The 20,045-nt window shown below is 46.6% G+C and overlaps 2 protein-coding genes across 2 annotated transcripts in view; both read left to right on the top strand.

The window, feature by feature from the left end:
* Nucleotides 1-230: 230 nt before the first annotated feature.
* The window catches only part of LOC110500983 (transient receptor potential cation channel subfamily M member 1-like), an 84,929-nt gene continuing 65,114 nt past the window's right edge, over nt 231-20,045 (top strand). Inside the window, exons 1-8 of the mRNA XM_036981647.1 lie at nt 231-779; nt 5,500-5,576; nt 7,180-7,384; nt 8,609-8,822; nt 9,918-10,042; nt 10,232-10,403; nt 14,291-14,465; nt 17,885-18,008. Of these exons, the coding sequence (XP_036837542.1) occupies nt 7,286-7,384; nt 8,609-8,822; nt 9,918-10,042; nt 10,232-10,403; nt 14,291-14,465; nt 17,885-18,008 (909 nt within the window). The 5' untranslated portion in view covers nt 231-779; nt 5,500-5,576; nt 7,180-7,285. The remainder of the gene's footprint in view (nt 780-5,499; nt 5,577-7,179; nt 7,385-8,608; nt 8,823-9,917; nt 10,043-10,231; nt 10,404-14,290; nt 14,466-17,884; nt 18,009-20,045) is intronic.
* LOC118964995 lies at nt 14,474-17,878 on the top strand. The gene is made up of 2 exons (XM_036981646.1): nt 14,474-15,844; nt 16,449-17,878. Exon 1 carries the CDS (start codon nt 14,492-14,494, stop codon nt 15,605-15,607), a length of 1,116 nt encoding a protein of 371 aa, XP_036837541.1. The 5' UTR covers nt 14,474-14,491; the 3' UTR covers nt 15,608-15,844; nt 16,449-17,878.

Raw genomic sequence — 20,045 nt, 5'->3', positions numbered from 1 at the left:
ACTTTTGTTCCACTACTTTTTTTTAAATATGTTTTTTTTCTTCTTCTGGTTATTATAACTTCCTCTTTCTTTATTTCATTTTTTAAACATTATTTCTCTTTCTTCTTCAACAACCAGGAGAGAGAGTTAGAGAGAAGAACGTTCTCTAGCAGAGTTTGAGTTAGAGAGATTAGTGAGGAGAGAGGGGTGGGGTGGGGGGTTGGTTCTTTCTGGTTCTCGTTCCAGCCCAGGATGAAAATGCCCTGTGTGCAAGGAGGGGAGCAGGGACTGATATGGGTCATGAGACTCTCAAAAGGATTACCTTGAACTGAAGTCATGAGACCAAGGCTTGAACAAAGAGCCGGCTCACATGCTCATCATATGAGCCCAGCTTCATAAAGTCATGTCGTTTCATATCTGCTGGGCTTCAGTGGGTTAGGAGGACCCGGGTGAGAGCAGCCAGAGAGCTGGAGATAGGGCTGGGCTGGTGTGAAGTTTCTTCAGAGTTCTTAGAGTTATTGAGAGTTCTTGAGTTCTTAGAGAGTTCTTGAGTTCTAAGAGAGTTCTTGAGTTCTTAGAGAGTTCTTGAGTTCTAAGAGAGTTCTTGAGTTCTTAGAGAGTTCTTGAGTTCTAAGAGAGTTCTTAGAGTTATTGAGAGTTCTTAGAGTTATTGAGAGTTCTTAGAGTTCTTGAGTTCTAAGAGAGTTCTTGAGTTCTTGAGTTCTTCTTTACTAGTAGTTGGGTGTTGAGTTACTCTTGTGCTCCTCTTGAAGTTTCGACTGGTTGCTCTTCAACTCAGGGTAAGTGGTTCTTCATTTTTTTCTGATGTATCGAGGAAACTCTGTATCTTCTTTGGTGTAGAAACTTGTTATGGTCTACTTTGTTCATGTCTTATAGGCAGGGGATTCATTTGAGGTGCAATAGAGAGGAGTTGGGTTATGTTGCACCAACTTAGGTTGGGAGACAACATACAGAGGGAAATGGAATAGAAATGTGATGAAATTATATTTAAAAAAACCATTTTAAATAGCAATTTAGAGACAGTTCCATCAACGAACAAATAACCTCTATGTTAACCTCTAAAACCACAGGTTCCCCAGTAGGCTGTCATTGCAGGGTAGCCTAGTGGATAAATAACCTCTATGTTAACCTCTAAAACCACAGGTTCCCCAGTAGGCTGTCATTGCAGGGTAGCCTAGTGGATAAATAACCTCTATGTTAACCTCTAAAACCACAGGTTCCCCAGTAGGCTGTCATTGCAGGGTAGCCTAGTGGATAAATAACCTCTATGTTAACCTCTAAAACCACAGGTTCCCCAGTAGGCTGTCATTGCAGGGTAGCCTAGTGGATAAATAACCTCTATGTTAACCTCTAAAACCACAGGTTCCCCTGTAGACTGTCATTGCAGGGTAGCCTAGTGGATAAATAACCTCTATGTTAACCTCTAAAACCACAGGTTCCCCAGTAGGCTGTCATTGCAGGGTAGCCTAGTGGATAAATAACCTCTATGTTAACCTCTAAAACCACAGGTTCCCCAGTAGGCTGTCATTGCACGGTAGCCTAGTGGATAAATAACCTCTATGTTAACCTCTATAACCACAGGTTCCCCGGTAGGCTGTCATTGCACGGTAGCCTAGTGGATAAATAACCTCTATGTTAACCTCTATAACCACAGGTTCCCCAGTAGGCTGTCATTGCAGGGTAGCCTAGTGGATAAATAACCTCTATGTTAACCTCTAAAACCACAGGTTCCCCAGTAGACTGTCATTGCAGGGTAGCCTAGTGGATAAATAACCTCTATGTTAACCTCTATAACCACAGGTTCCCCAGTAGGCTGTCATTGCAGGGTAGCCTAGTGGATAAATAACCTCTATGTTAACCTCTAAAACCACAGGTTCCCCGGTAGGCTGTCATTGTAAATGAGAACTGACTTGCCTCGTTACAGAAAGGTTAAATACCAAAAAAAACTCTATGTTACTTAGTCTCCAAAACAACTCCACATGAGGAATAGATCTCAGAACAAAATGCTTATTTCGGAAGCACCCTGATTTTAAACGTTCATTCATTGAATTGTTATAAAAGTAAATTAGTTTCAATCTGTGGTCAATCTAAAACTTTAGTCAATCTGTGGTCAATCTAAAACTTTAGTCAATCTGTGGTCAATCTAAAACTTTAGTCAATCTGTGGTCAATCTAAAACTTTAGTCAATCTGTGGTCAATCTAAAACTTTAGTCAATCTGTGGTCAATCTAAAACTTTAGTCAATCTGTGGTCAATCTAAAACTTTAGTCAATCTGTGGTCAATCTAAAACTTTAGTCAATCTGTGGTCAATCTAAAACTTTAGTCAATCTGTGGTCAATCTAAAACTTTAGTCAATCTGTGGTCAATCTAAAACTTTAGTCAATCTGTGGTCAATCTAAAACTTTAGTCAATCTGTGGTCAATCTAAAACTTTAGTCAATCTGTGGTCAATCTAAAACTTTAGTCAATCTGTGGTCAATCTAAAACTTTAGTCAATCTGTGGTCAATCTAAAACTTTAGTCAATCTGTGGTCAATCTAAAACTTTAGTCAATCTGTGGTCAATCTAAAACTTTAGTCAATCTGTGGTCAATCTAAAACTTTAGTCAATCTGTGGTCAATCTAAAACTTTAGTCAATCTGTGGTCAATCTAAAACTTTAGTCAATCTGTGGTCAATCTAAAACTTTAGTCAATCTGTGGTCAATCTAAAACTTTAGTCAATCTGTGGTCAATCTAAAACTTTAGTCAATCTGTGGTCAATCTAAGTAATCTGTACTCTATAGTGTGTAGGGTGTTAGGAATTAGGAGTTAGGAGTTAGGAGTTAGGAGTTAGGAGTTAAGTGTTAGGAGTTAGGAGTTAGGTGTTAGGTGTTAGGAGTTAGGTGTTAGGTGTTAGGAGTTAGGAGTTACTATTTAGGAGTTAAGTGTTAGGAGTTAGGAGTTAGGTGTTAGGTGTTAGGAGTTAGGAGTTAGGTGTTAGGTGTTAGGAGTTAGGAGTTAGGTGTTAGGTGTTAGGAGTTAGGAGTTAGGAGTTAGAATAGGAGAGTTTTTGGCCAACTTCCTCTCTGGGCTCCCGAGTGGCGCAACAGTCTAAAGGCACTGCATCTCTAGTGTTAGAGGCGTCACTACTGACACCCTGGTTCAAATCCAGGCTGTATCACAAACGGCCGTGATTGGGAGTCCCAGCGTCGTCCGGGACTGGCCGGAGTAGGCCGTCATTATAAATAAGAATTTGTTCTTAACTGACTTGCCAGAATTTACTGTCTACTTTGTCCCTTTTCACCTTTCTTTCCCAGGAACTGATCTTGTTAGTTACAGAATTTACTGTCTTCTTTGTCCTTTTTCATCTTTCTTTCCCAGGAACTGATCTTGTTAGTTACAGAATTTACTGTCTTCTTTGTCCTTTTTCATCTTTCTTTCCCAGGAACTGATCTTGTTAGTTACAGAATTTACTGTCTTCTTTGTCCCTTTTCACCTTTCTTTCCCAGGAACTGATCTTGTTAGTTAGAGAATTTACTGTCTTCTTTGTCCTTTTTCATCTTTCTTTCCCAGAAACTGGTTGAAACTAGATTTTAAACAAGTTCAAATTGATTCCGCTCTGAGTGGTTGTTTATGAATTAGACTGTTTACCAGGTTGATATTAATGAGCTGTAATATGTTGTTTATGAATTAGACTGTTTACCAGGTTGATAATAATGAGCTGTAATATGTTGTTTATGAATTAGACTGTTTACCAGGTTGATAATAATGAGCTGTAATATGTTGTTTATAAATTAGACTGTTTACCAGGTTGATAATAATGAGCTGTGGAACGCTGTCCGACTCCATTGAGTCGTTGACTAGATGAGTTTGATATTATCTGCGGCTAAGAGGCCCATGTTTACTAATTGTTTTACTATTTTAACCATTTGCAATGAACAAACTTTTACATCCAAATCTCTGAAAGAATATTTTTTTTGTTAAAGCTTGAGTAAAACTATGTGTGAGGTTAGTTACCGTTTCAGGAGCTATAAATACTAACTATTTGTTATATGCAGTATAGACAATAATCCAAGATGTGCCCGGTCACTATTTGTTGGGACTTGGGTTTAATCCACCATTATCCAGAGTGAATGTATTTCCCAGAGTGCTCTGCGACAGACAGGACCCCCTGCCCCATTGCTTCTGCAGTACAGTGACCTGTTAATCACTACGGAAAAACCACAACACAGAGTCATTAGGTTTATTTGGCGTCACATGTACACGCATGAATGCATACACACACACACACACACACACACACACACACACACACACACACACACACACACACACACACACACACACACTCACACAGACCCACACACACACACACACACACACACACACACACTGCACTGTTCTTTGCTGGAGCGTTTAGGCAGGATTAGGTGACCAGCGTTGTAGTTAAGAGGATTTGTTCCATCAAGAAATAAGAGTTTTTGTGCCTGAACGTTACGAAAGAAAGCAGCATTCTACCAGTAATTAGCTAGACCCATAGGGCTCCTGTATAGGGAATAGGGCTCTGGTCTATAGTAGTGTACTATATAGGGAATAGGGCTCAGGTCTATAGTAGTACCACTATATAGGGAATAGGGCTCTGGTCTATAGTAGTACCACTATATAGGGAATATGGCTCTGGTCTATAGTAGTACCACTATATAGGGAATAGGGCTCAGGTCTATAGTAGTACCACTATATAGGGAATAGGGCTCAGGTCTATAGTAGTACCACTATATAGGGAATATGGCTCTGGTCTATAGTAGTACCACTATATAGGGAATAGGGCTCTGGTCTATAGTAGTACCACTATATAGGGAATAGGGCTCTGGTCTATAGTAGTACCACTATATAGGGAATAGGGCTCTGGTCTATAGTAGTACCACTATATAGGGAATAGGGCTCTGGTCTATAGTAGTACCACTATATCGGGAATAGGGCTCTGGTCTATAGTAGTACCACTATATAGGGAATAGGACTCTGGTCTATAGTAGTACCACTATATAGGGAATAGGGCTCTGGTCTATAGTAGTACCACTATATAGGGAATAGGGAGCCACCTGTGACAGAGTCGCAGTGTGAAGGCAGGGGGAGACCAGATGGTGCAGGGTATGGTCCATTGTTGGATCAGTAGAACACACTAACAGAACGTGTGTTGTGATAATATGGAACATCCACTTTCAATGTTTTGACCTTTTACAGGCTTCGATTGAATTTAGACAACACAGAAAACAGCACACATAACTGGTGTTGTTCTGCTGTCGTGCCATGATGCTCTTATCATCGGATTGGGTCCATAAACTGCAAAATGAACAGGACATGAAATCTCAGACCTAACCTGCTGTTATTTTAATGTATCCAAGCTATTTAATAAAGTATTTAATTATGCGGATGGTTTTAATAGTGGGGCTTTTCTTTACGACGTAGTGTTTACCAGAGTCGAGGGATTCTGAAGTCTAAAACCACGAATCTCTCTCTTGCAGGCCCACAAAGCTTGGATTGAGAAGACGTTTCAGAAAAGAGAGTGTATCCAAATATTTCCCAGCAAAGAACCAAACAGGTACGGTTCATGCCCAACAGGTACCATTCATGCCACTCTTTACCCAGAACCCAACAGGTACCGTTCATGCCCCTCTTTACCCAGAACCCAACAGGTACCATTCATGCCCCTCTTTACCCAGAACCCAACAGGTACCATTCACGCCCCTCTTTACCCAGAACCCAACAGGTACCATTCACGCCACTCTTTCCACCAATCCAATTTTCCTTGTTCCGCACTGCTCTCATATGCTTCCATGTTGAGCACCAGATCATTTGTTGAGAGAGAGAGAGAGAGAGAGACAGAGAGAGAGAGAGAGAGAGGCAGAGAGAGAGAGAGAGAGAGAGAGAGAGAGAGAGAGAGAGAGAGGGAGAGAGGCAGAGAGAGAGAGAGAGAGAGAGGCAGAGAGAGAGAGAGAGAGAGAGAGAGAGAGAGAGAGAGAGAGAGAGAGAGAGAGGGAGAGAGGCAGAGAGAGAGAGAGAGAGAGAGAGAGGCAGAGAGAGAGAGAGAGAGAGAGGCAGAGAGAGAGAGAGAGAGAGAGAGAGAGAGAGAGAGAGAGAGAGAGGGAGAGAGGCAGAGAGAGAGAGAGAGAGAGATAGAGAGGCAGAGAGAGAGAGAGGCAGAGAGAGAGAGAGGGAGAGAGAGAGAGAGAGAGAGAGAGAGAGAGAGAGAGAGAGAGAGAGAGAGGGAGAGAGGCAGAGAGAGAGAGAGAGAGAGAGAGAGAGAGAGAGAGAGAGAGAGAGAGAGAGAGAGAGAGAGAGACAGAGAGAGAGAGAGAGAGAGAGAGAGAGAGAGAGAGACAGAGAGAGAGAGAGAGAGAGAGAGAGAGAGAGAGAGAGAGAGGGAGAGAGAGAGAGAGAGAGAGAGAGAGAGAGAGAGGGAGAGAGACAGAGAGAGAGAGAGAGAGAGAGACAGAGAGAGAGAGAGAGAGAGAGAGAGAGAGACAGAGAGAGGGAGAGAGGGGGCTTTCACTGACCCAGTTTTAATAAAATAAAAAACCCTCTGTGTTTTTAGAGTGCTGTAGAATTTAGGGTACATCCCAAGTGGTATCCTATGCCCTATATAGGGCACTGTTATCAGTCCTGATCAAACGTAGTGGTCAAACGTAGTGCACTAAAAAGGGAACATGATGCTATTTGGGACGTAGACTTAATGAAATCTCCACTCGTACCGAAACGCTCTCAGTAAAAAAAAAAAATATGGTATAAACAACTTGCCGTTACGTGGCCCAAATCCCTTATTAAGGCCCAAATCCTTTCACATGGTGGTGATTGTGGGGATTTACCGTGACCAACCCCCCCCCCCCCCCCCCCCCCCCCAGATAGCTCTACAGCAAACAGAGATGCAGCTGAAATTGGTCAGCACACAAACATGAACCGTAACAGCTGTCAGTAACATGGTGATGTAGCTTTATGCTACGTTGACAAAGCTACTACTAGTCATCTTTCACAGCTGTTTACACCGTCCGTCTGTTCGTGTTCCACATTCCATCACGCTTCCCTTAACACTTTACAAACCAACATGTAGAAAGTACTATGAAGTGGTTATAATGCATTATAACACCAGCGATAAGCATTTATAACCCCCCCCCCCCCCCCCCTATGTCCTCCCTTTCTACCTCCAGGTGCAGTTGTGGTCAGGTAGTGAACCAGCATGTGGCCATCATCCCGGGGGCGACCACTAGGGCGGCGGAAGAGGCAGGTCAGATCGGTCAGGGGGCGGCGGTGCCCATGGAACGCTGGTCCGTGCTTAAACACACACAGGCCACGCCCACAGACACATACGGCATCATGGAGTTCCAGGGAGGAGGACATGTCAACAAGGCCATGGTTAGACGCCATTTTCTTTCCTTCATTCCTTTGAAGCATCCTCCATTTATAAATTCACTTCCTGACCCTTTTTCCTCTCCTCCTCAATCCTCCATTTATAAATTCACTTCCTGACCCTTTTTCCTCTCCTCCTCAATCCTCCATTTATAAATTCACTTCCTGACCCTTTTTCCTCTCTTCCTCAATCCTCCATTTATAAATTCACCTCCTGACCCTTTTTCCTCTCCTCCTCAATCCTCCATTTATAAATTCACTTCCTGACCCTTTTTCCTCTCCTCCTCAAACCTCCATTTATAAATTCACTTCCTGACCCTTTTTCCTCTCCTCCTCAATCCTCCATTTATAAATTCACTTCCTGACCCTTTTTCCTCTCCTCCTCAATCCTCCATTTATAAATTCACTTCCTGACCCTTTTTCCTCTCCTCCTCAATCCTCCATTTATAAATTCACTTCCTGACCCTTTTTCCTCTCCTCCTCAAACCTCCATTTATAAATTCACTTCCTGACCCTTTTTCCTCTCCTCCTCAAACCTCCATTTATAAATTCACTTCCTGACCCTTTTTCCTCTCCTCCTCAATCCTCCATTTATAAATTCACTTCCTGACCCTTTTTCCTCTCCTCCTCAATCCTCCATTTATAAATTCACCTCCTGACCCCTTTTCCTCTCCTCCTCAACCCTTCATTCTCTCATCTCTCTCATCTCTCCTCAACATAAACAATAGTTGAAATAGAATGTCCTCATAAACCATGAAGACATGAACCAAGAAGACATGAAGACATGAACCATGAAGACATGAACCATGAAGACATGAAGACATGAAGACATGAAGACATGAACCATGAAGACATGAACCATGAAGACATGAAGACATGAACCATGAAGACATGAGCCATGAAGACATGAAGACATGAGCCATGAAGACATGAAGACATGAAGACATGAAGCCATGAAGACATGAGCCATGAAGACATGAACCATGAAGACATGAACCATGAAGACATGAAGACATGAACCATGAAGACATGAAGACATGAACCATGAAGACATGAGCCATGAAGCCATGAAGACATGAAGACATGAACCATGAAGACATGAAGACATGAAGACATGAACCATGAAGACATGAACCATGAAGACATGAAGACATGAACCAAGAAGACATGAAGACATGAACCATGCCACCATCATCTTGTTCACTCTCTCCATCCATCTCTCCCCTACAGTACATCCGTGTGGCGTACGATTCCAAGCCAGACAACATGCTCCACCTGATGGTGAAAGACTGGCAGCTGGAGCTCCCCACCCTGCTCATCTCCGTCCACGGGGGACTGCAGAACTTCGACCTGCAGCCCAAACTAAAACAGGTGTTTGGAAAGGGTCTGATCCAGGCTGCGGTCACCACCGGAGCCTGGATACTCACTGGCGGAGTCAGCACTGGTACGTACTGTAGTTGCTAACAACGTGTTACATTCACTGACATGGTTACTGAGGTATCTAGCAAACAACGGTAACGTAGGCAAGTCACTAAATCTTGAGTCCGAGTCGAGTACCAAGTCCCTAGTGTTCAAGTCTGAGTCCGAGTCGAGTACCAAGTCCCTAGTGTTCAAGTCCGAGTCCAGCACCAAGTCCGTAGTGTTCAAGTCTGAGTCCGAGTCGAGTACCAAGTCCCTAGTGTTCAAGTCTGAGTCCAAGTCGAGTACCAAGTCCCTTGTGTTCAAGTCTGAGTCCGAGTCGAGTACCAAGTCCCTAGTGTTCAAGTCTGAGTCTGAGTCAAGTCCCTAAGGTTCAAGTCTGAGTCCGAGTCGAGTACCAAGTCCCTAGTGTTCAAGTCTGAGTCCGAGTCGAGTACCAAGTCCCTAGTGTTCTAGTCTGAGTCCGAGTCGAGTACCAAGTCCCTAGTGTTCAAGTCTGAGTCCAGCACCAAGTCCCTAGGGTTCAAGTCTGAGTCCGAGTTGAGTACCAAGTCCCTAGTGTTCTAGTCTGAGTCCGAGTCCAGCACCAAGTCCGTAGTGTTCAAGTCTGAGTCCGAGTCGAGTACCAAGTCCCTAGTGTTCAAGTCTGAGTCCGAGTCGAGTACCAAGTCCCTAGTGTTCAAGTCTGAGTCCGAGTCGAGTACCAAGTCCCTAGTGTTCAAGTCTGAGTCCGAGTCGAGTACCAAGTCCCTAGTGTTCAAGTCTGAGTCCGAGACCAGCACCAAGTCCCTAGTGTTCAAGTCTGAGTCCGAGTCCAGCACCATGTCCCTAGTGTTCAAGTCTGAGTCCGAGTCCAGCACCAAGTCCCTAGTGTTCAAGTCTGAGTCCGAGTCGAGTACCAAGTCCCTAGTGTTCAAGTCTGAGTCCGAGTCGAGTACCAAGTCCCTAGTGTTCAAGTCCGAGTCCAGCACCAAGTCCCTAGTGTTCAAGTCTGAGTCCGAGTCGAGTACCAAGTCCCTAGTGTTCAAGTCTGAGTCCAAGTCCAAATCCATTCTACTCATGTCTGAATGGAGTCCACGTCTCTTCTTAGTGCTGAAAACGGGCTCCATGTGTATCCTAGGGGTGATCCGGCATGTAGGAGATGCGTTGAAGGACCACTCCTCAAAGTCCAGGGGGAAAGTATGTGCCATCGGGATCGCTCCATGGGGCATCGTGGAGAACAAGGAGGATCTGATAGGAAGAGACGTAAGTCACAGATAACTGCAACTTGGGAACTTGTTTGGGTGTGATTCTCCATTTAAATTCAACTCAACTCCTCAACTCAATTCAACTCCTCAACTCAATTCAACTCCTCAACTATACTCCTCACCTTCAATTCAACTCCTCAAATCGACTCCACGTTAAACATGATGTTATTATATGTCTTCCGCCCAGGTGACACGTCCGTACCAGGCCATGTCCAACCCCATGTCCAAGCTGTCTGTCCTCAACAACAGCCACTCCCACTTCATCCTAGCAGATAACGGGACCCAGGGAAAGTACGGCGCAGAGGTCCGTCTTCGCCGTCAGCTGGAGAAACACATCTCCCTGCAGAAGATCAACACACGTAAGTCTGACAGATTGGTGGGGGGGTTGTCTGTGTGACACCAGGCAGTGTAAGCCCGTTGAGCTAAAGCCCAGGGCATTAGCAGAGGGAGCTAACTAACAACACGTCTTCAGGTCTCAGACGAGAACAACTTTATATTTACCATGAATCATCTAATGTTAATGTTAATGTTAGAACTATACACCGTGTTAGTGTCTTAGATACAAGGTACCCTCGTGTTGTCATAGTCCAGGCTTCTTTAGGTGTGTTGATCAGAGAGAGCCTGTCCTGCACTGCTGCACTCCGGTGAGTAGCTGATCTATGTGACCTGTGGGTTTCCCTTTGTCATCCTATGCCTGGAGATCATGATAAGGCAGGGACAACAAAGGGATGCTCAGCTGTCACCTCTGACTTCAACTACCCTGACATTAATACTGTGTCTGAGGTCTATGAGGACCACATACTGACTACAGGCAGCACCGCTGAGGACCACATGCTGACTACAGGCAGCACCGCTGAGGACCACATGCTGACTACAGACAGCACCGCTGAGGACCACATGCTGACTACAGGCAGCACCGCTGAGGACCACATGCTGACTACAGGCAGCACCGCTGAGGACCACATACTGACTACAGGCAGCACCGATGAGGACCACATACTGACTACAGGCAGCACCGCTGAGGACCACATGCTGACTACAGGCAGCACCGCTGAGGACCACATACTGACTACAGGCAGCATCGCTGAGGACCACATACTGACTACAGGCAGCACCGATGAGGACCACATACTGACTACAGGCAGCACCGCTGAGGACCACATGCTGGCTACAGGCAGCACCGCTGAGGACCACATACTGACTACAGGCAGCACCGCTGAGGACCACATACTGACTACAGGCAGCACCGCTGAGGACCACATACTGACTACAGGCAGCACCGCTGAGGACCACATACTGACTACAGGCAGCACCGCTGAGGACCACATACTGACTACAGGCAGCATCGCTGAGGACCACATGCTGGCTACAGGCAGCACCGCTGAGGACCACATACTGACTACAGGCAGCATCGCTGAGGACCACATACTGACTACAGGCAGCATCGCTGAGGACCACATACTGACTACAGGCAGCACCGCTGTGTCTGAGGACCACATACTGACTACAGGCAGCAACGCTGAGGACCACACACTGACTACAGGCAGCACCGCTGTTTCTAAGGACCACATACTGACTACAGGCAGCACCGCTGTGTCTAAGGCCCACATACTGACTACAGGCAGCAACGCTGAGGACCACACACTGACTACAGGCAGCACCGCTGTGTCTGAGGACCACATACTGACTACAGGCAGCACCGCTGTGTCTGAGGACCACATACTGACTATAGGCAGCACCGCTGAGGACCACATGCTGGCTACAGTCAGCACTGATCCTTCTGAGGACCACATACTGGCTACAGGCAGCACCGCTGAGGACCACATGCTGACTACAGGCAGCACCGCTGTGTCTGAGGACCACATACTGACTACAGGCAGCACCGCTGAGGACCACATGCTGACTACAGACAGCACCACTGAGGACCACATGCTGACTACAGGCAGCACCGCTGAGGACCACATACTGACTACAGGCAGCACCGCTGAGGACCACATACTGACTACAGGCAGCATCGCTGAGGACCACATGCTGGCTACAGGCAGCACCGCTGAGGACCACATACTGACTACAGGCAGCATCGCTGAGGACCACATACTGACTACAGGCAGCACCGCTGTGTCTGAGGACCACACACTGACTACAGGCAGCACCGCTGTTTCTAAGGACCACATACTGACTACAGGCAGCACCGCTGTGTCTAAGGCCCACATCTGAGGACCACACACTGACTACAGGCAGCACCGCTGTGTCTGAGGACCACATACTGACTACAGGCAGCACCGCTGTGTCTGAGGACCACATACTGACTACAGGCAGCACCGCTGAGGACCACATGCTGGCTACAGTCAGCACTGATCCTTCTGAGGACCACATACTGGCTACAGGCAGCACCGCTGAGGACCACATGCTGACTACAGGCAGCACCGCTGTGTCTGAGGACCACATACTGACTACAGGCAGCACCGCTGAGGACCACATATTGACTACAGGCAGCACCGCTGTGTCTGAGGACCACATACTGACTACAGGCAGCACCGCTGAGGACCACATACTGACTACAGGCAGCACCGCTGAGGACCATATAGTGGCTACAGGCAGCACCGCTGTGTCTGAGGACCACATACTGACTACAGGCAGCACCGCTGAGGACCACATACTGGCTACAGGCAGCACCGCTGTGTCTGAGGACCACATGCTGACTACAGGCAGCACCGCTGTGTCTGAGGACCACATACTGACTACAGGCAGCACCGCTGAGGACCACATGCTGACTACAGGCAGCACCGCTGTGTCTGAGAACCACATGCTGACTACAGGCAGCACCGCTGAGGACCACATGCTGACTACAGGCAGCACCCGCTGAGGACCACATACTGACTACAGGCAGCACCGCTGAGGACCACATGCTGACTACAGGCAGTACCGCTGAGGACCACATACCGACTACAGGCAGCACCGCTGAGGACCACATGCTGGCTACAGGCAGCACCGCTGTGTCTGAGGACCACATACTGACTACAAGCAGCACCGCTGAGGACCACATGCTGGCTACAGGCAGCACCGCTGAGGACCACATACTGACTACAGGCAGCACCGCTGAGGACCACATGCTGACTACAGGCAGCACCGCTGAGGACCACATACTGACTACAGGCAGCACCGCTGAGGACCACATGCTGGCTACAGGCAGCACCGCTGTGTCTGAGGACCACATACTGACTACAGGCAGCACCGCTGAGGACCACATACTGACTACAGGCAGCACCGCTGTGTCTGAGGACCACATACTGACTACAGGCAGCACCGCTGAGGACCACATGCTGACTACAGGCATCACCGCTGTGTCTGAGAACCACATGCTGACTACACGCAGCACCGCTGAGGACCACATGCTGACTACAGGCAGCACCGCTGAGGACCACATACTGACTACAGGCAGCACCGCTGAGGACCACATACTGACTACAGGCAGCACCGCTGAGGACCACACACTGACTACAGGCAGCACCGCTGTGTCTGAGGACCACATGCTGGCTACAGGCAGCACCGCTGAGGACCACATGCTGGCTACAGGCAGCACCGCTGAGGACCACATACTGACTACAGGCAGCACCGCTGTGTCTGAGGACCACATGCTGGCTACAGGCAGCACCGCTGAGGACCACACACTGACTACAGGCAGCACCGCTGTGTCTGAGGACCACATGCTGGCTACAGGCAGCACCGCTGAGGACCACATGCTGGCTACAGGCAGCACCGCTGAGGACCACATACTGACTACAGGCAGCACCGCTGAGGACCACATACTGACTACAGGCAGCACCACTGTGTCTGAGGACCACATACTGACTACAGGCAGCACCGCTGAGGACCACATACTGACTACAGGCAGCACCGCTGTGTCTGAGGACCACATACTGACTACAGGCAGCACCACTGTGTCTGAGGACCACATACTGACTACAGGCAGCACCGCTGAGGACCACATACTGGCTACAGGCAGCTGTTGTGTCTGTCTCAGCCAGGTCAGGGGCCATGTTGTTATGTCTGCCTCTGCCAGGTCAGGGGCCATAGTTGTTTTGTCTGCCTCTGCCAGGTCAGGGGTCATGTTGTTTTGTCTGCCTCTGTCAGGTCAGGGGTCATGTTGTTTTGTCTGCCTCTGTCAGGTCAGGGGTCATGTTGTTTTGTCTGCCTCTGCCAGGTCAGGGGGTCTATAACATGTTGTTTTGTCTGCCTCTGCCAGGTTTGGGTCAGGGGGTGCCTCTGGTCTGTCTGATCCTGGAGGGGGGTCCCAACGTCATCTCCATAGTCCTGGAGAGCCTGAGGGAGGACCCCCCTGTCCCGGTGGTGGTCTGTGACGGCAGTGGACGGGCCTCTGACATCATCTCCTTCGCACACAGATACTCTGAGGACGACGGGTGAGAAACAGACCTGGGTCACATACATGCAGAAAAATATATGCTTAAAAACATATCAAATACATGTGAAATATATGTCAAATACATGTCAGATACATGTCAAATATATGTCAAATATATGTCAGACACATGTCAAATTCATGTTAGAGACAGTATATAGGATGTTGGATGAGAAACAGAACAGGGAACAGGGCTGTGATCTGATGTCCACACTAGCAGAAACAGTACTAGAACAGGGTTGTGATCTAATGTCCACACTAGCAGAAACAGTACTAGAGCAGGGCTGTGATCTGATGTCCACACTAGCAGAAACAGAACTAGAGCAGGGCTGTGATCTAATGTCCACACTAGCAGAAAAAGAACTAGAACAGGGCTGTGATCTAATGTCCACACTAGCAGAAACAGAACTAGAACAGGGCTGTGATCTAATGTCCACACTAGCAGAAACAGAACTAGAACAGGGCTGTGATCTAATGTCCACACTAGCAGAAACAGAACTAGAACAGGGCTGTGATCTAATGTCCACACTAGCAGAAACAGAACTAGAACAGGGCTGTGATCTAATGTCCACACTAGCAGAAACAGAACTAGAACAGGGTTGTGATCTAATGTCCACACTAGCAGAAACAGAACTAGAACAGGGCTGTGATCTAATGTCCACACTAGCAGAAACAGAACTAGAGCAGGGCTGTGATCTAATGTCCACACTAGCAGAAACAGAACTAGAACAGGGCTGTGATCTAATGTCCACACTAGCAGAAACAGAACTAGAACAGGGCTGTGATCTAATGTCCACACTAGCAGAAACAGAACTAGAACAGGGCTGTGATCTAATGTCCACACTAGCAGAAACAGAACTAGAGCAGGGCTGTGATCTAATGTCCACACTAGCAGAAACAGAACTAGAGCAGGGCTGTGATCTAATGTCCACACTAGCAGAAACAGAACTAGAACAGGGCTGTTATCTAATGTCCACACTAGCAGAAACAGAACTAGAGCAGGGCTGTGATCTAATGTCCACACTAGCAGAAACAGAACTAGAACAGGGCTGTGATCTAATGTCCACACTAGCAGAAACAGAACTAGAACAGGGCTGTGTTCTGATGAATTTGCTCTTAACTGAGTTAAATAAAGTTAAATGAATTAAGTTCAATTAATTTATTAAGTCAAAAAGTTAAATTAAGTTAAGTTAAATTAATTAAATAGTTGAATAAAGGTTAAATAATAATATAATAACATTGATTTAGTTACAATGGAACCAACTGAATAGTACTAAGAATGTCAACTCCAAACTGAAGCACATCGCAAATACTTTCAAATGGAATATAACAAGAAGTATCTTTTGAGCATTTTCTAAGCCTGAAGAGTAGACTGTAGAGGTGGTCTGACCAGTCTCTCTGTCTCCCCTCAGATTGGTCAGTCTAAAGAGTAGACTGTAGAGGTGGTCTGACCAGTGTCTCTGTCTCCTCAGCTTGGTCAGTCTAAAGAGTAGACTGTAGAGGTGGTCTGACCAGTGTCTCTGTCTCCTCAGATTGGTCAGTCTAAAGAGTACACTGTAGAGGTGGTCTGACCAGTGTCTCTGTCTCCTCAGATTGGTCAGTCTAAAGAGTAGACTATAGAGGTGGTCTGACCAGTGTATCTGTCTCCTCAGCTTGGTCAGTCTAAAGAGTAGACTGTAGAGGTGGTCTGACTAGTGTCTCTGTCTCCCCTCAGCTTGGTCAGTCTAAAGAGTAGACTGTAGAGGTGGTCTGACCAGTGTATCTGTCTCCTCAGCTTGGTCAGTCTAAAGAGTAGACTGTAGAGGTGGTCTGACCAGTCTCTCTGTCTCCTCAGATTGGTCAGTCTAAAGAGTAGACTGTAGAGGTGGTCTGACCAGTCTCTCTGTCTCCTCAGCTTGGTCAGTCTAAAGAGTAGACTGTAGAGGTGGTCTGACCAGTGTCTCTGTCTCCTCAGATTGGTCAGTCTAAAGAGTAGACTGTAGAGGTGGTCTGACCAGTCTCTCTGTCTCCCCTCAGCTTGGTCAGTCTAAAGAGTAAACTGTAGAGGTGGTCTGACCAGGCTCTCCCCTCAGCTTGGTCAGTCTAAAGAGTAGACTGTAGAGGTGGTCTGACCAGTCTCTCTGTCTCCCCTCAGCTTGGTCAGTCTAAAAAAGAGACTGTAGAGGTGGTCTGACCAGTGTCTCTGTCTCCCCTCAGCTTGGTCAGTCTAAAGAGTAGACTGTAGAGGTGGTCTGACCAGTCTTTCTGTCTCCTCAGCTTGGTCAGTCTAAAGAGTAGACTGTAGAGGTGGTCTGACCAGTCTCTCTGTCTCCCCTCTGCTTGGTCAGTCTAAAGAGTAGACTGTTTAGGTGGTCTGACCAGTCTCTCTGTCTCCCCTCAGCTTGGTCAGTCTAAAGAGTAGACTGTAGAGGTGGTCTGACCAGTCTCTCTGTCTCCTCAACTTGGTCAGTCTAAAGAGTAGACTATAGAGGTGGTCTGACCAGTCTCTCTGTCTCCCCTCAGCTTGGTCAGTCTAAAGAGTAGACTGTAGAGGTGGTCTGACCAGTCTCTCTGTCTCCTCAGCTTGGTCAGTCTAAAGAGTAGACTGTAGAGGTGGTCTGACCAGTCTCTCTGTCTCCCCTCTGCTTGGTCAGTCTAAAGAGTAGACTGTTTAGGTGGTCTGACCTGTCTCTCTGTCTCCCCTCAGCTTGGTCAGTCTAAAGAGTAGACTGTAGAGGTGGTCTGACCAGTCTCTCTGTCTCCCCTCAGCTTGGTCAGTCTAAAGAGTAGACTGTAGAGGTGGTCTGACCAGTCTCTCTGTCTCCTCAGCTTGGTCAGTCTAAAGAGTAGACTGTAGAGGTGGTCTGACCAGTCTCTCTGTCTCCCCTCTGCTTGGTCAGTCTAAAGAGTAGACTGTAGAGGTGGTCTGACCAGTCTCTCTGTCTCCTCAGCTTGGTCAGTCTAAAGAGTAGACTGTAGAGGTGGTCTGACCAGTCTCTCTGTCTCCTCAGCTTGGTCAGTCTAAAGAGTAGACTGTAGAGGTGGTCTGACCAGTCTCTCTGTCTCCTCAGCTTGGTCAGTCTAAAGAGTAGACTGTAGAGGTGGTCTGACCAGTCTCTCTGTCTCCCCTCTGCTTGGTCAGTCTAAAGAGTAGACTGTTTAGGTGGTCTGACCTGTCTCTCTGTCTCCCCTCAGCTTGGTCAGTCTAAAGAGTAGACTGTAGAGGTGGTCTGACCAGTCTCTCTGTCTCCTCAGTTTGGTCAGTCTAAAGAGTAGACTGTAGAGGTGGTCTGACCAGTCTCTCTGTCTCCCCTCAGCTTGGTCAGTCTAAAGAGTAGACTGTAGAGGTGGTCTGACCAGTCTCTCTGTCTCCCCTCAGCTTGGTCAGTCTAAAGAGTAGACTGTAGAGGTGGTCTGACCAGTGTCTCTGTCTCCCCTCAGCTTGGTCAGTGATAGCGTGAAGGACCAGCTCCTGGTCACCATCCAGAAGACGTTTAACTACAACCGCGGTCAGGCCCAGCAGATCTTTCTCATGGTGATGGAATGCATGAAGAAACGATCTCTGGTGAGTAGGGAAGACATTATTATACAGGATATGTTCCCATAACTTATGACGCACGCAATGCATTGGACAGGAATTCTAAGTGTTATGCTAATAATGCTAACGAATTCCTGTCCAATGCTTTGCGTGTGTCATAAGTGACGGTTTTAGTATCTAGTATCTAGTATTTTTTTTAAGCCTTACGTACATTTTAGAAATACTTTTTTACCACATACTGTAAGTAAAAACCTAACGTATTCAAAATATATTCAAACATTAAAGATTATAATTTGTGATGAAAGTAGTGTGACATTTTAATAATTGAATTGTTTTATGTTAATTTGATGCTTCAATAAAACCGTCCCATTCATTTGTGTCATCCTGTATCGTCATTCATGTGTCACGTGTACAATCATTTGACCCACTACATGAAATAAGTCAACACAACCAATATCCATCATCATTGAACACCTGAAACCATTCTACTTCATAAACCCTGCATCCCATAGTCAGATTGTCCCCTTAAACTACAGTTGAAGAGTATGTCCTCATAAAAAACGATAACACGAACTACGACACGTGTCTCACAGCTTCTTCAACTACATCACCATCATCCCTGTCTCACATCTTCATACTATATCACCATCATCCCTGTCTCATATCTTCAACTACATCACCATCATCCCTGTCTCACAGCTTCTTCAACTACATCACCATCATCCCTGTCTCACAGCTTCTTCAACTACATCACCATCATCCCTGTCTCACATCTTCATACTATATCACCATCATCCCTGTCTCATATCTTCAACTACATCACCATCATCCCTGTCTCACAGCTTCTTCAACTACATCACCATCATCCCCGTCTCACATCTTCAACTACATCACCATCATCCCTGTCTCACATCTTCAACTACATCACCATCATCCCTGTCTCACATCTTCAACTACATCACCATCATCCATGTCTCACATCTTCAACTACATCACCATCATCCCTGTCTCACATCTTCTGACTACATCACCATCATCCCCGTCTCACATCTTCTGACTACATCACCATCATCCCTGTCTCACATCTTCAACTACATCACCATCATCCCTGTCTCACATCTTCAACTACATCACCATCATCCCTGTCTCACATCTTCAACTCCATCACCATCATCCCTGTCTCACATCTTCAACTACATCACCATCATCCATGTCTCACAGCTTCTTCAACTACATCACCATCATCCCTGTCTCACATGTTCAACTACATCACCATCATCCCTGTCTCACATCTTCAACTACATCACCATCATCCCTGTCTCACATCTTCAACTACATCACCATCATCCATGTCTCACAGCTTCTTCAACTACATCACCATCATCCCTGTCTCACATCTTCAACTACATCACCATCATCCCTGTCTCACAGCTTCAACTACATCACCATCATCCCTGTCTCACATCTTCATCCCTAACATCCTGTTGATGTATCTGACCTCCCGTCCTAACATCCTGCTGATGTATCTGACCTCCCGTCCTAACATCCTGCTGATGTATCTGACCTCCCGTCCTAACATCCTGTTGACATATCTGACCTCCCGTCCTAACATCCTGTTGATGTATCTGACCTCCCGTCCAACCTTCCTGTTGATGTATCTGACCTCCCGTCCTAACTTCCTGTTGATGTATCTGACCTCCCGTCCCAACGTCCTGCTGATGTATCTGACCTCCCGTCCTAACATCCTGTTGATGTATCTGACCTCCGGTCCTAACATCCTGTTGATGTATCTGACCTCCCGTCCTAACTTCCTGTTGACATATCTGACCTCCCGTCCTAACATCCTGTTGATGTATCTGACCTCCCGTCCTAACTTCCTGTTGATGTATCTGACCTCCGGTCCTAACATCCTGTTGATGTTTCTGACCTCCCGTCCTAACATCCTGTCAACGTTTCTGATCTCCCATTCTAACTTCCTGTTGGCGTATGACCAATGTTTTCTGCAGCAGTATCTGGCTTGGTATTGGCACATAGAATAATATTCACAGCTTAAAGATGATTGAC

This window comes from Oncorhynchus mykiss, chromosome 6 (assembly GCF_013265735.2).
Source record: "Oncorhynchus mykiss isolate Arlee chromosome 6, USDA_OmykA_1.1, whole genome shotgun sequence".
NCBI classification, from domain to species: Eukaryota; Metazoa; Chordata; class Actinopteri; order Salmoniformes; family Salmonidae; genus Oncorhynchus; species Oncorhynchus mykiss.
Note: the sequence above shows the minus strand (reverse complement) of the source record. Positions and strands in the feature narration are given on the sequence as shown.

Coding starts and splice junctions, on each gene's coding strand:
- LOC118964995 (XM_036981646.1), top strand. CDS start 14,492: ATGCAGAAAAATATATGCTTAAAAACATATCAAATACATGTGAAATAT.